The sequence below is a fragment of the Sparus aurata genome, chromosome 13, assembly GCF_900880675.1.
Source record: "Sparus aurata chromosome 13, fSpaAur1.1, whole genome shotgun sequence".
NCBI lineage: Eukaryota > Metazoa > Chordata > Actinopteri > Spariformes > Sparidae > Sparus > Sparus aurata.
The window spans coordinates 14,540,882-14,556,537 of record NC_044199.1 but is presented as its reverse complement, the minus strand read 5'-3'; the positions used below and the strand labels follow the sequence as shown (position 1 = coordinate 14,556,537).

At 45.5% G+C, this 15,656-nt stretch overlaps 1 protein-coding gene across 3 annotated transcripts in view; it reads left to right on the top strand.

Annotated features, from left to right (window-relative positions):
- Nucleotides 1–15,336, top strand: part of fam222ba (family with sequence similarity 222 member Ba) — a 32,865-nt gene extending 17,529 nt beyond the window's left edge. For all 3 annotated transcript variants that reach the window (XM_030438144.1, XM_030438146.1, XM_030438145.1), the window contains exons 2-3: nucleotides 4,244–4,371; nucleotides 11,538–15,336. In XM_030438144.1, coding sequence (XP_030294004.1) covers nucleotides 4,290–4,371; nucleotides 11,538–13,243 — 1,788 coding nt within the window. In that variant the 5' untranslated portion in view covers nucleotides 4,244–4,289 and the 3' untranslated portion in view covers nucleotides 13,244–15,336. The remainder of the gene's footprint in view (nucleotides 1–4,243; nucleotides 4,372–11,537) is intronic.
- Nucleotides 15,337–15,656: the final 320 nt, after the last annotated feature.

The following is a 15,656-nucleotide window of genomic DNA, read 5'->3' as shown; positions in this document are numbered from 1 at the left end:
TCGCCACCATTACTGTCATCTTCTCTGTTGTGAGGAGAACTACTGATGTACAGACAAGAGAGGAGGAATGAGGTCAGTCTGATAAGAAGAGGCCACATACTTCCTTTTCTTAGTTTTCATGGTACACAGCTCCTCGAAGAGCCCGTGTTCTCATCGTGAAGCCAACTCTCCGTATCTGACACGTATGCAAAGATTTAGCCGATCCAACTATGGCCTATGCATTATTCCAGGGGCATGCTGTCTCTCTCCGCTCCATATCCACCATCTCACCTCAGGGAACTGTCACTTTTTCATCAGTTAGTTACTGAGCGTTCATACAGCTTCCCCAGTTGTTTCACAGACCCCTCCCTCCCTCTAAAGAAGAGTAGTTTCAAGTAGCTGTCTTCCTCTCTCCCACACTACTGCAGCAGTTTCCTTGTTTGACAGTTTTATCCCTGACACTACTTGGAAACCACTATTTTACAGACTCTCAATTTGTGTGCGAGTTATAGGCTTGGGCTGGATGCCTTCTCGTTTTCACCCTCGCTATCATGGCCGTCTCCCACTCTCTCTCGCCCTTTCCCTTTTCGCTGTGAGATAACAGTCCGGGTTGATGAGGGCTCTCTAGTGACTGAAAAAGCAAGCGGCCCGTCCCAAACGCCTCGGGATGTGCTGGAGTCATCAGGATCCATTGTGTGAGGCGGTGAACGAGCCTGTCGTAGCCTCACACGCCTGTGGCCCTCTGCTAACAACAGAAATCCTTTTTTACTTCTGTTGTTTGTAAAGCCTGATGGGCTAATGAAGGCCACACTGATGTGTCATTTCTTCCACTAACGTGCTTAAGAGCCAAGGCTTTTTCCCCATTTCTTTTGACAGAGCGCTCTGGCTTGGTATTCACGGGTAAAAAGCCGCTCTCCTCTTCCTGGTTCTTTCTTTACCTCCTATTCAGACTCGGCTTGCAAAGAAAAGTAATTTCACTCTCTCTGTCCCTGAGAGAATCAACACTGTGAAGTTGCATTGAATTTCTGCTGCAACATTTTTTCTTGGCTCTATTTCAGACCCATAACCTGGGGGTAAACATGCAATTAAAATAACAGCAGCCTGCTTTCTCCTCCACTCCTCCTCTCCTTCAGCCGTTAGCACAAGCAATGTACAACATGGTGACTTGGTTCTCCTAATTGCTTTAGCTTTTAATTGGTATAGAAAAGCTGTTAATATTCAACCAGCGACCAAACATACCGTCTCACCTTGTTTTCCTTTTTCTTTATTGTTTTTCCCCACTAATACTGTTGTGCGCATTTCCTTCTAATGAGCTTATTTTTGGTGCACAATCCGCACTTTTCCTCATGTGTTACCGCTTCTGGATATTTTAATAGATAATTTCCTATGTAATTAGCCTGATGCAAGTCCCAAATTTCTAACAAATGCAGACCATAGTTGACGAGGAGGATATTGATCAAAAGATTCGGCATAAATGCAGTCAGCTGGTCCAATTTCCTAAATGGCTTCCGTCTATCCTGTTCCTCTTTCTCTTCATTTTCTTTGCACTTTTTTTTTTTACTTTCCGATGGCGTTCTTTTTTCTCCTTCCCCATGAGGAATGAAAAGGGAAAAATATAGGTCAGCTTTTATGGGAGCAATTTGACACATGACACAAGCCATGCACATCAATTGCTCAAGTCCTGCTTTGTCTGCTCGTCTTTATTTGTCTATAATGAAAGCCACACAGTTATTCGCACACTTTTATTACGGTTCTATAAGTAGCTGGTGGAGACTTGCCGAGTCACGGGGGCCCCGTAATACTCTGAGAACCCTGTGGTGTCTGTCTGCACGGGGCTGATAGTGTGAGACGCCTGGCTTAACTCCACCAAGCCAATCCCTGCTCCACAGGCCGGCCCAGCTGGCTCGGCTCGGCCTCCACAGACACAACTCTGTTTCCATTTAGGACAGGAGGGGCTGTGTCTCTATATGACAAAGGCTGCTCGGCCACCTATTTGCCTGGCTGGATGGAGAGTCCAGCCCTATTCTGGGCCAGATCAGGCTGAAACCTCTGGATGGTGGTCAGAGGGCAATCGGGGCTCAGCAGAAACGCGCAGCCGAGCCTGTCACGTGCCGATTACGACCTGAGGAGGAGCACCTCCAATTTTAGTGAGCTCAGTCCCTGTGTGGACTCGACACTCAATCAGGTGTAGTCATCCAGCTCCTGATACAAATAGTCCATGTGTTGAAAAAGCCTCAGTGGGGGCGGGTGCCTTTGTAGCAAGCGCCAGTGTTTGGCGTGTGATGTATATTTGAAGTCGCTGTGGCAGTGGTGCTGATACGCGAGTCAGTAGACGTCAGGCGTCTGTCTGCTTGGTTTCATCTCCTCCTGCTCGGCGCTGCAAAGCAGAGTGTCAGCTGGGGCATTACCATAGACTGACCTTTGCCGCAGCACTCCCCAATGCACAGCTTTCTGACATTCAGGGGCGCTGTGGGGGAGGCAGGAAGGGGGTGGGCTGATGGCCTGTTGGCTGTTTTTTTTTTTTTGCCTGTAGTGTGTTGATATGTGTGTGTGTTCTTATAACAAATGAACTGACAGTTTCCTCTGGAGCTTTTTCTGTTTTTTTCCCCACATCATTTCACTCTCTTGCCACTGTTCCGCTTTTGAAATCCAGAGCAAAGACACTTTTGTATTTGATATTTAGTTTTTTCCTCCACCCCAAACCTGCCTGTTTGCCTGCATCTTTGTGTGAAATCTTGGCACCCTGATAAATGAGAGAGAGAGCTGGAAATCTTGCCTGCTGACATCAAGGCGCTATGTACCTAAAATCCTTCCAAGGCTGAGGGAAAAGAATAACATATCAGGCCAATTAAAGTTAATGCGTGGTGACACCCTGAATCGAGGGCAGGGATTGCTGCCATATGGTGGTCCAGGCTGTAAATCAGAAAGCTGGGGGAAAGGGTGGAGGATGAGAGGAGTGGGAGGCTGGGTAGCAGAAAGGGTGACGCAGCACCAACACCCCCAAGTCCTCAGATCTGTCTCAAGACTGCAGCTCCGCCACCCACCTCTCTCTCTCCCTCTACCCTTTTCTCCCTTCCTCCCCCCTGCCGCCGTGCCCCTGCAGCACCCCAAGGTGCAACGCTCCCAGGTATCTGTGTAGAACTGGCAGCTTCATTAAGCCTTGTTTTTTCTCCTCTCGCTGGGAGGATTTAAATGAGCTGTCATCCTGACCTTTTTGAGCTCCTGCTTTTTAAAGCAAGTTCAGCAACCCCCCGCCACCCCAAACCCGCCACCCGTCTTTCTCTCTTTCCACTTTTCTCTCTCGCTTTGTCACTCTTTCCTCCACTTGTCTCTTCTCCCTGCAGGGGGGGAAGACACTTTTAAGCCATCACCCTACAGCAGACAGGCACGCCAAGGTTGTTTTGTGGGTAATTGCCTCTCTCATAGACGCCGTTTGTCTGCGCACACTTGCCGCCCTCTTCTGATACCATGCCGCAAAAGGGGAGGGCACGGACTCTGTAGACTTAATTTGCTCCCTGACTGTTCTTCAGTGCTGATTAAGCAAGCATCTGTGGTGTTTTGAATACAGCAGTAAGCCAAGTGGAGCATGGCTAACGTTTTCTCCCTCTCTATTACATCAGGTTATTGCACAAAGTGGCAGGCATTTATTGTCGCTGGAGCCCTGTTTATTCGTTTCTTTTCAGCACAGGCTGAGGCGGCCCCATTGTTTAATGTCCCCAAAATAAAGGCCTCTCTGAGGTCTGAAGGACCGCAGTATCGATCAGAGACTCACTAACTTGTCAGCGCCAGGCCTCCCGACTGTGTTCTTTTTCGAGTGTACAGGAGTCATTAATTTCCTCCGCCATGGTCTAGTTGAGGCGGAGAGGTAAAGTGCAGGTAGCAGGGTCCAACTAGCTGGCTAACATGGAGGGCAAAGAGGAGGAGGTGGAGGAGGGACTGAGTCGATTTAAAGCTGCCAGGCCCTCAGGCCCAGTCTGCCCGTTTTACTTCAGCTGTTTGATGTTTAATTGAAGTTGTTATTGGCATCAAATGTCACCTTACCTGATGCTCCAGGTGTGAATCAGTTTCTAATTGAAAGGTAACTATGTCTCCCTCAGCCCTGTGCCGCCGGGGATCGGCCACAGAGTTCTATTAGTATGGACCCAGCCTCTGTATCACCACGCACCATGTGCTGCCTTGCAGTTATGTCTGACTGCTGACCTCTCCCCCTCTCTCTTCCCCTCTCCCTCCCTCTCTCCCTCCCTCTCTCTCTCTCGCTCTGCAGTGTGAGGAGAAGTGCGTGTCCCATGTTGCATTAGTGTCTGTGTGAAATGCTGGCCTGTCTGCCAGGGCCAGGTGACCTCCCCCTCCAGCTTCTCCCCCACACGCAGATGAACACTGGACTTCAGAAATGTAAGTACTGATCCTTAGACCCACACACACACATACGCACTATTAACTACCACCACCGCCATCCCACACAACAAACCAAGCTGTTACAATCCTGCTGCCCGCCCCGCGTCAGATGCCAATGCCAGCCCTGGCCTGGTTCTTCTTCTGCAGCTTTGTGTTAAAACCAGAATGAGAGAGAGAATATTTTGGTGCTCCAGCACCACTGATCTGTCTTCAAGGGAAATTAGGATGAACTGCGCCATTAATTTGCTGATGAACAGTGAACTGTCTCCCTCTCTCACTCCCTCATGGCTCCTGAAGATCTGTCTGCCACATGAGTGCAGTCCGTGTGCGTACTGAAGTGCTATCGCCACATTCATGTGTTAGATTCAACCATCTCGGTTACTTTTCACCATCAGGAGGAGTCGGTCACTGTCAGACTCACAGACAGATTGCGGCCGAGCGGTTTTGCCCTGATGATCTTGTAATGTGAGCGAATTTAAGACGCAATCTGCTGCCCCCGGTTTAATGGCCGACGTGTCAGAGCTGGCCCAGTTTATTCAATGTGTTTGAGTTTCACAACTCGACTGCTGACAAACTTGGACTCTTTGCCGTGTGAGGGGCAGCAGCACAAATGGAGAGTTGAAGTCGGCAGCGTGAGCTAAGGCAGGATCTGGATCTGATCAGTGGGATTGGAGGAGATTAATGTGAGACAAGTGATGAATGGAAATGGAGGCAAGAAGTTGTTGTCTTTCTGTTGTAACTTGTCACATTTCACTGCTTTTTAAAGTGTAAATGTTCATTTGTGTCTTCTTAGAACCTTCATATTCTGTAGTAATGTGTGGTCTCCGTGGGGTTTTGGGTTGTGAACAAAACAAGACATTTGAAGACGTCATCTTCAGCATTTTCTGTCATTCAACAAACTGATTAATCGAGAATATAATCAACAATGAAAATAATCGTTACTTCCAGCCCTAGCCTCGGTGATGTCATACTGCATACACTATACCATCAGTCTCTTTATCTCTCCTGCAGCGAGCTTGTTAGATATACCAAAAGGGATCAATCACTTCCCAGACATCGATTATGGCCCATCCATTTGGTCAGCTTGATGCATTCGATCGTAAAAAGTCTACGTCTCCTTATGCTCCTGCCTGTTCCTCGGAAAGGAAGCTCGGCCCCGGCTTGACCCATTTCTGCAGCAATTTTTTTTTTTTGTTGTAAAATGCTCCAGCTCATCAAGACTGTAATTTCAGAATCACAGTAATCAGCCAACCCCCAGGAGATCAGCGAGCGTGAGGGAGTCTGCTAAGTGCCAACGTCTGTTGCCTCACTCAGGCAGGCTTGTGACATGGTGCAGCCGTCAGCTACACTGTTTCTCTTGCTCTTCCTTTATGTGACACACTGTAAGGCACATCAGAGCACGAGGCACAACCCGAGTTCAATTTGTTTCTCTGGCCAGCGCTGCAATCCATTCTGGTGATGGAGCGTGCTTCTCACAGCACGGCCAGTCATAGAAGTGTAATTTCAATCCATTTTTTTTTTCTCTCCTCGTCATTCTCGTATAATGCCCTTCCTTTTAATCTGCTCTTCAAAGTGTCATTAACAGACACGGTGTTACATCAGAAGCTGTGGAGCTGTTTTTCATTTAGACTAAATCATTTTTATCAAAGTGCCATAGGAAAGAGTGAACTAAAAAGGAGAAAAAAAAAGAAAAAAAAATGCTGTCAACTATCAGACCACTTTAGAGCACCGTCTGTATGTCTGCGGTTTGTGCGGCTGTTGTGTTTCCAGCTCTCTGTGCACTGCCACACACAGCCAGAACCGGGGCTCAACCCTCCCGGCTGCCCACAGGACTCGTTGTCTCTGCAGAGCCCCGTCGTTCACCCAGCATGGAAGATCATTTGACAGCTTAACTCCATGAGAGAGGCGCTTGACTGCTTTTAGGTGAAATTCACAGACTAGTTGTCACTTGCAATCTTTATTCAACACACTGACAAGTTCCCTCAGCAAAAAAAAAAAGGCTCAGATGGAGAGTTAGCATAATTAGCTCCATTTTGTGTGCCTTTCTTTGTGCACTATCCTTGCAGCTACTCAGTCTTGTGTTACAGTATCTTGTCTTTGACACTTTCCCCTCCCTCTGTTTTCACAGAGAACTCTAGATCACCAGGCTCGCCATGCTCTGCGACCTCTCGTGTGGGTGAATCTGTGCATAGGAGAGTCATTTAAAGTTACGAGCTTGCAGGTTGCTGTCAGAGGCAAGGCCAGAGCAGCTGCTCTGTTTATCATGAGGGAGTGACTGTTAGCAGATGATGGCTGTGAAATGTAAAGGCTGTTGGAGGAGTAGATCAGGTACGCAGAGAGACAGTGGGTCAGGAAGAAGACGCCTCATACTCCAGGCAGGATGACTCAAGAACCACAAAGTGGCCCCTGCTTCTCAGTTCTTCTAGGCAGAACAAACAGCGAGTACAGCTGGGCCACTCGGCTGATTTTCACATCTCAGTCCCTACTGAGATCAAAAGCAACCATGTTCTCTTCCCCTCCTTATAATATTATTCATTTTTCAAAGGTCTGCCAGCATGGGATGCTCTGCTCAAATGCCTGTAAAAATGTAAGGAGGTGGCATCGTGAGAAACCAGATTCACATGTCTAATTTGACGCCGAAGCTTCAGACCTAATTTCCTGCTCTTGTGTGAAAATCGCAATTTACAGCAGCATGAGCCCCTGCCCCCCGCTGCTTAAACCTTGTTCAATAAAAACAGTAGTTTGAATAAAAGAAACCCTAATTAGTGCCTGCTGACTGTGCACTTGTGTTCCAGCTAGCTAGCTAGCAGCGGGGTAATTAACGCATGGCCAGACTGGCCTCTTACCCGTTCCCTTCCTGGGAACGTGCTTAGCTGGAGATCTGAGAGATGATATGCTCGCAGCCGCCTACAAACTTCACTCATATCCTCATTAACCCTCCCTTGATGCTTTAAGCTCTTCAACTAATCCAGGTTTCAGGTTAAGGTTGAAATGCTAATAAGCTACACTTGCTTACTAGGACACATAATCAACAGCTGCCAGATCCCTTAAACAGACATAAACAGCAGGAGGTCGATTTGATCCTCTGTTAGGGGAAACTACTCTAAACAGCAATTTACCGATTTCATTACATGTTTTTTTACTGCCGTTCTGTTAAACTTTTTTTTATCCCAAAATGCCTGCCTAAGCTTTGTTAACAATGTATAATCCCTTTTCCAATTTAATGTATTGGTCAGTTTCCAGACATTGACATTGCTTTCTTTGCTACTTGCCTGGGTCTTCTTACTAAAGTGTAAAACTCATTACAGAAGTGCCAGTGGCAAAGAAATAACACTATACACAGTTACATGCTCACTGCCATTTTCCTTGCTTTATTTCTCAATCTAAAATAAAGGGAATGCCATGTTTCTCTCGACCTTTAACAGTTCACATTGTTTAATGTCCCTCTATAACAATATAAAACCAAACATACCAGTGTTATTTCAAGTCTTGTGGAAGACTTAGGTGAACATATTTGGCATAGAGTTTGGGCATCAGGAAGATTTTTCTGTGAAAAATACGAAATTTCAAATCCCTTTTGACAACTGTGTACAAATTATGGAAAATCTCGAGCAGATAGACACAGAAAGCGTTCATGAAAACTATCAAAAGAAGTCCACTTGGGACTAACTACAGCCACTAGATCAAGGAAAAGTCAGTTATCCAGTTTTGATGCTCCACATTGATTTTACATTCATTTGGCTTAGTTGATGCCCAAAATGACACGAGTGCTGCTCTTAAGCCTTATAATGGGAGGAAAGATCCTGCATACATAAATATTCATTTATTATTAATTTCAGGTATTATATTAAAGGGGCTCTGTGGAACTTCTGCGAAATGCTTGAAGCCAGTTGTTGCATTAGTTTAGTGGACTCTAAAGTAACGTTGGCTACTGTTGCCCTCCGTTAGCAGAACAGAGAGAGGCGTACTCGAGAATGTGCATAAAGTCACAACCTGTGGACTTTTGTCACGGAAAATCTTACCCGAGTCCTTCGCAAAGAAATCCACAGTCTAGCATCAATAAACGTGCCATATTATGCCCCTTTTTTTAGGTTCTTACTTTTATTTTAGGTGTCTACTAGAGATAGTTTACAAGCCTAATGTTCCAAAAATCACATTATTTTTTCTCATTCCATTGCTGCAGCACCTGTAGAAACATCCTCTGTCTCAACACTCCATTTTAGTGCCTGATTTGTCAGTTTTCATAGGCCTGAGCAGGCACCACCCGATTTCTTTCTGCCTTAGCCATGCCAGTGTTTTTGCAGCCCTGGGCCTGCTGGGGACGTGACTGTGGGCAGTGACTATATAGTTGTGACATCACAACCTCACAAAAGTTCTGACGGTTCGTTTAAAGACAGTTTCTGAACATGAGCTCAGCCGAAGTTGGACCTGCTTTATAATCGAAAAAGAGGAGATCTCACTTTCTGTTTTTGTTTTTTAACATATTGTTACATAGATTCCCTTTGAATTCACATGTCTCATTATCTAGAATGTCCACATTTCTGGATTTTTCCTGCTAAACAAAGTCTGTCCATAATAAAACACATTTTCTTTCGGGTCTATGACGAGAACAGTTTGTGACATTAGGACTAAATTATCATAACCTGACCACAATTAGAAACCTATACAGAAACTAAAAGTTGTTCTTGTCTCTGTATTAATAACCCCTACTTCACTCTTCCATGTTAGCTTAGTATGTACACTTATATCTCCACACAGCTCTACTGCACCTCTCAGAACCCGGAGCAAACCCTGAAATAAGATGTTCCCTTTAAAGTCACTGTGGTCTTTAACATTCATTCAGGCTGTCCACAATCCTGGTTTCATCCAGAAGATCTTATTCTCATGAAATGATAGAGGATGTTTTATTCATTGCAACAACTGATGGTACTCTCTTTCCACCTACTTACAACCCTTTCTACAGCTACATTGACACAAGGTTTGAAGACCAAGGAGGCTGTGCCAGAACTCACAGGCGCTAAATATATCTTGAATGCTGACAGCAAACAAGTTGCATTTATCAAAACGTAGGTTTGAAATGGTATATATTATATGCTATTGTACTGTTGCGTTCTAATGATTATTTTCATTATTATGATATCGACTTATCATTTAGTCTATAAAATGTCAGAGCAAAGTGACTTCTTCAAGTTGCTTCTTTGTCCAATCAGCTGTCCAGAACCTCCAAACTCTTCATTTACTATCATAAATGAGAAAGAATAGCAGCAAATCCTCACATTTAAGAAGCCAAAACAAGCAAATGTTTGACATTTTTGCTTGAGAAATGACTAAGACAATTAATCAATTACCCAAATAGTTGGCAAATAATTTTCTTTCAATCGACTAATCGATAAATCAATTAAACCTTCATTTGGCTCTACTCAATAAAACTTGTTGATACCCTGAAAAATGGGTATGCTAATTGTTAACCATCAAACTGCTTATGTTGTTATTTAGTCTGCCTCTAAGTCACTATAAAAAAAACATCTTTTCATTAACCATCATTCATCATTACCTGTGTTTGACAGAAGAAGTCCATCCTCAGCATGTCTGTGAGTCGGTGTCTAAGTGTTAATTTATCTGTGTTTGCTTACCCTGGCATTTATTCAGCAACAGACATTAGGCCTCAGTGATGGCGGGTGTCGAGCTCCAGCTCCTTGGCCCAGACCCCTGCATTAATGAGGCTGCCATCAGCAGGCTGAACACTTAGTCACAGGCAGCCCCCTGTGTGCCGCCCCATACCGGCCCCGCACATCGCTGCCCATTGTTTCCTGTTCACAAATAAAGCGGGAATTAATTAGCCAGTTGGCACAATTCTTGGTGCCGCCGTGTCAGTGCTCGCGGTTCAGCTCTGTGCCTCATCCCTCAAGCCCAGTCTGTCTGCTGTGAGACTGAGCATAATGGCCACGGCCGCATGAAACCAGAGACCTCTGCCAGCAATTCAGAAATTACCACTCACTCAACAACAGAGAGAAGTAGCCCATATATGCTATGATGATGACATCTGTTTTACCTGAACTAAAAATCTCTCCTCCTTTTAAAAAAACACACAAAAATGTTTTATGTAGCTCAGTAACAAGTCAGAACAGTGATCCTTCCGACAGATCAGCTGCACTCATGTCCATCAGTCTGAAAGCTGTGGTGTAAGTAGGTCAGACTGGCAGGGTTGTGGTGATGTGGACAGAGAGACAGAGGAAGGCAGGGAGAAGAGCCTGTCATTCTCTAAAACGATTATCGCTGACTTTTATTGTGTTGGTGAAGAAAAGTGGAAGAGGGCACACTGCGTTAAAATGAAACACGCAGTCATATCCACCAGACTGAAAACGGGCACATTATGTACAAGACACTGACATATCAGCCGACACCTGCGTGATCCTGCTGCTCGTTTTAAACAGGCTCATAAATGAAACGCGCTCTCGCGCTCACACATGCACAAACACATAATCATGTTCACATTGTCACTTTGGCATTGTTAAATTTAGCCACGGTGCTTAGCAGGTGTAACAAATGTCTGCGAGCCTGGGAGGTGTTCCCGCAGATCAGAGACGTTGCTGCTGTGTCTGATTACTTGTCTGCTGTCATGGAGCTCTGCTCTCTGCGTCTATCTCTTTCTTTCCTTCCCCCCCAAAGCAGCCACGGGGGACCATCTCTGCCTTGCTTATTCTTTGTATAGTTTGTGATTCAGTGGCAAGCAGCGTAGCCCCCCCTCCCCCAGACGCATTCTTATTGTTTGCCCGGATGCCACGTCAATTAAGGCCACTAAAAGCTCCTGACCTCAAAGTCACAGCCGCCACCACAAAATTGGATATCGGACTTGGAATGTGTCGGCCGCAATAATTCAGCTGAGAATGAGATTGGAAAATCTCTTTGTCCTCGTGAGATAGAGTCTGCGAGGGTTTTAGGAGAAAAACAGCAAGGTATGGAATATGAGATCACTGTCCAATCAGGTTCCCCTCAGCAGCTCAGATTACAATTGATGTGCTCTTTTGGGCCATATACACTTCCACCTCGATTAAGTTGTCTGACACAGTGTTCCTCTCTAACCATGCCCTTCATCTCCCCAACTCTGTCTCTTCTTGCTTTCTCTCTGTCTCAACTCTGACCTGTCCTGTCCTCCACCCCAGGGGACACCACACAAAGGATGAGATCCGCTCCGTTTCCAACCCCTGCAGAATTGGATGCATATGCTAAGAAAGTTGCCAACAACCCCCTCACCATCAAGATCTTCCCCAACAGTGTCAAGGTCCCCCAGAGAAACCACGTGCGCCGTACAGTGAACGGGCTGGATACGTCAGGCCAGCGCTACAGCCCTTACCCTTCGTCTCAGGCCAGTGCCAAGACAGGCCTCCTCGCCATCGTCAAGGTGCCCACCGTCAAAGGCATCTTAAAAGATTTTGACGGCAGCCGGGCTCGCTTGCACCCTGAAGTCATCATGAACCCTCCCGCCGGATCCTACCAAGTGGCTTCAACCAGCACTTTAAACCACCACCCACCTCTGCCGAACCTTCCTCGGCTCCAGCAGAGCTTACCCCTCCAACAACAGGACCCGCCTCAGACTCTACAGATGCCCCTCCCTCAGCAGCAGGGTCCCACCCAGACCCTCAGACACCATCCCCCCATGGCCCAGCATCCTCAGGGCCCACCCAGACTCCAGACTCTGTCCCAGCATCCAGCCCTTGGCCACCCACAAGGGCCCCCGACCGTCATGCTTCAACAACAGCACCTTCAGCAGCAGCCGCCACCTTGCCTGCAGGGGAGCAGGAAGCTGCCGGATGGCGAAGCTCCGCCTAATGTTACCGTCTCTACCTCAACCATTCCACTCTCCATGGCCGCTGGGCTGCACCAGGGCCGCCAGGCCGACCTGAGCACCATAGTGCATCAGATCAACCAGTTCTGCCAAGCTCGTGCCCAAGGCGCAGGAGCCACCTCCATGTGCGAGGGCCAGATCGCCAACCCCAGCCCCATCAGTCGCAACCTGCTCATCAGCGCCTGCTCCAGGGTGTCCATGCACAGCAACCCTGCCACCCCTGGCTTCCCCCCGCCCAACTGCATTATTGGCCCTCAAGAGAAAGCCACCGCCCTGGTGGGAGGTCACCCACCGCATAGTTTGGCTGCAATGAACCACTTGCCTTCCAACCACACTGATCTCAAGCAGCAGCACCACCTGCAGCATCTGCATCCGCAACAGAATCAGCAGCAACAACAGCTGCAACATAACACCCAGCATCAGAAGATGCGCTCTTGGAATCAGCACCAGTTGGCTCACATTTCCCACATTCAGAACGGTGGGACCCACCTCTGCAAGCAGCCTTCCAGGGACCCCGCCTTCCATTTTAAGGGCATGGGCTACCCTGCAGAGGTGTGTGTGGGTCAGCCTTACACACTGAAACCTCCCGTAGAGAGGCCCACCCCCTCTCCCCCCGTCAACAACAACTGCATGCCCATGGCCCACTACACTAATGGTCACTACTTCCAGTCCCACATTTGGAACAGCAGCATCCTCCCCACACCCAACAGTGATAGCTCCGGGTCTCAGGACATAGCCATGCCATTCCACGGTGCGGGCCCAGGAGGGTGCACCGCGCTAGACTGTGGGCCCGCTGGGGCTCCCCATTACAGGCTGGGAACGAGCTCCTCCACCACCTCCTCCTCCGCCCAGACCAATCTGATGCAAACGGCAGATTACTTGGGTGGGGACTTCCAGACGCCCTATTTCCGCGATCAGAATCTCGGAATGATGGGCAAGATGCACAGACCTCCTCTGAGCAGGGTAGGTCCAGAGGTTGGGGATGGCAGAACGGCTCTCATCCAGCACCCAGGGTACAGATAAGCTATGGCCTTGTCTACACGACAGTTATCAAAACCCCTTTGTTTAGTCTTAAGAAAGGAAACACATGAATAAAACTAAATTGTTAACTTAAACAAATGACCGCTAATGTTAAAGAGGGTAAATTAATATATTTAATGAAGAACAGTAGTTTTTCTTTTTTTTTTTTTCTTCTGTTTTTTAATAAATCTTGCAAGTGATCAATTGCTGCTTTTATTTTTGTTAATGAGTGCTTTGACCTGGCACTTTAGGGAACTTTTTTATGCGTGTGTGTGTGTATGTGTGTATACACATCTGTACTGTGTGTGTCATTCCCACCTCTACTCTGTTGTACTATCTGTGTGCCTGGATCTCAACTGATCCTGTGTTATTTCTACTTCAGAACTATCGGTTAAGTTTTCTTATGCATGTAAGAAGGTTAGATCCCTCACTGAAAAAAAGCAACATCGGCTGATGGATGTTTTTTTTTTACAGGGTCATGTCATAAATTTGTTGTTCTGATTAGTTTTACTCAAATTTTCATTTTGGTGTTGACGCTCAGATCTCATTGTCACGTCAAGATTAAACACAATCATTTAAGGACAGAGAGAGAGTCACGATCTTGTGTCAGTGCAAAGCCATCAGACACTGGAGACTACAAAGTACAGCAGGAAAAGCTCACTGTATGCACGTGTACACAGAGGTTTTGATTCTTTTTAAATGTAATTATTTATTTGTATAGTTGTGCTATTCGAGACTGGTTCCTCTCTGTCAGATAAGGACACTTGTAATCAGGTTGTTTGTACATAGCAAAGATCCAGCAGGGAGCAGATATGTTGAAAAGATAATGCTCTGTCCCGCTGAAAATGCTGCAATGAATTCAGGTGTTTGAAAAAAAAAAAAACGAAAAAAAAAAAAAACTTTTTGTCAATGCCAGGAAGGTTTGGCAACAAGATTGTGAAATGTTTAGTGCTGAAAAAAAGTCATGACAGATTAACTCTCATACATTAAAATGGCCAAAGTCAGGTTAACAAGGACACACTGTTATTATGAAGATGTGCCATTTCGTGTTTGTTTCCTTTTCAGATCGTTATTGTTACCATGACAAATGTATTACTTGAATGTTGAGATTATTTGTTTTGCAGGTGTCGAGAGGGGGATAGTTAGTTATGAGGACAAAACTCTGGAGTAGAAGAAATAATAGTGTTACTAATGTCAAGTAGAATCGGACTACGAGCCTAACCAGAGTTTTGATCCCAACAGCGGGAACTTAAGTGATTTAAGTTATGTGTAGTTGCTACTGATTCTGATGTGAAGTCTGCTCGGAAAGACCAAATTGATCACTTGCAAGATCAGGTAAAACAAAACTGATGTTTTAAGTTTAAAGTGAAACAGCAAATGCATTGTTTATTTTATTGTACACTGGCTTACCTACTAGACTACTGTAACTTTAAAGTTTAAAGATTGTGTGTGAATGTTGCCTGCTGATGTGAGTAGAGTTAAGGGCGAGTGTGAGTGCGTGTACGTGAGAGTGTGTGTGTCTATAAAACACAATGACGCCCATGTTCTGTTCACCTAACTCCCTAACAGCCCTTAAAAAGCCTTAAGTGTTTGGTCCTTGGACTTCCCTTGAAAAATGAGCATGGTTTTAATGAAAACCCCAAATAATGAGGAGAAAGAAGAAGGAGAGGATACACAGAAACAGCAATTTTTGGTTTCTTTTTTTTTTTTTCCTGGTCTTTTTTATTTTGATGAAGTTTTGTTGAATAGACAGAGCAATTCCTTAGAGATTCTTTATTATGAAAAGCAAGAAAAAGGATTAATATTTTGTAATTATATATTTTAGCAATGTGTAGTTACTGAGCTGTAACGTTTTTTTTCCAAGTTTCAAAGCTTCAGTTTGCAGTTGTGACTATTTATAATACTTGATTTGCTTGTTATTTAAAATTTTATTTTCTTCTTTGTTTCTTGTACTATTGCTGTGAAATGGAAGAAGGTCCAGAAGCCTTTCTTTTGTGTCATTCTGTATGACAGATAAGAGGCAAGAGCGTGAGAGTTGTGCTACTCTTTTTGTAATATTGTAATAATAAAATAAAGTTCTAATTTATGCTTTAAAATGAGTCCGAACGTTTTTTGGGGATACATGCAACGTACATTAAGACTGACTGACTGACTGACAACAGGTGCACAGGTGCACGGTATTCTACTTCCCCTTTTATTCTGCAAGGATAACTCTCGGTTTTACACCTTCAAGTGTGTTTACGGGTCTAGGGGAGTACTTGTAGATATGTGAAAAAAGGGAGTATTTTTTTTGCTCCAGAAGAAGCTGCATGAAATCCAATAAATTGCTTCTAGTGATGTCACTGAGTGACTCAGGTGCATTGTGGTTAATGTAGGCACCATGTTTTGTAGAGGGATAAAGTTTTTATACTTAAAG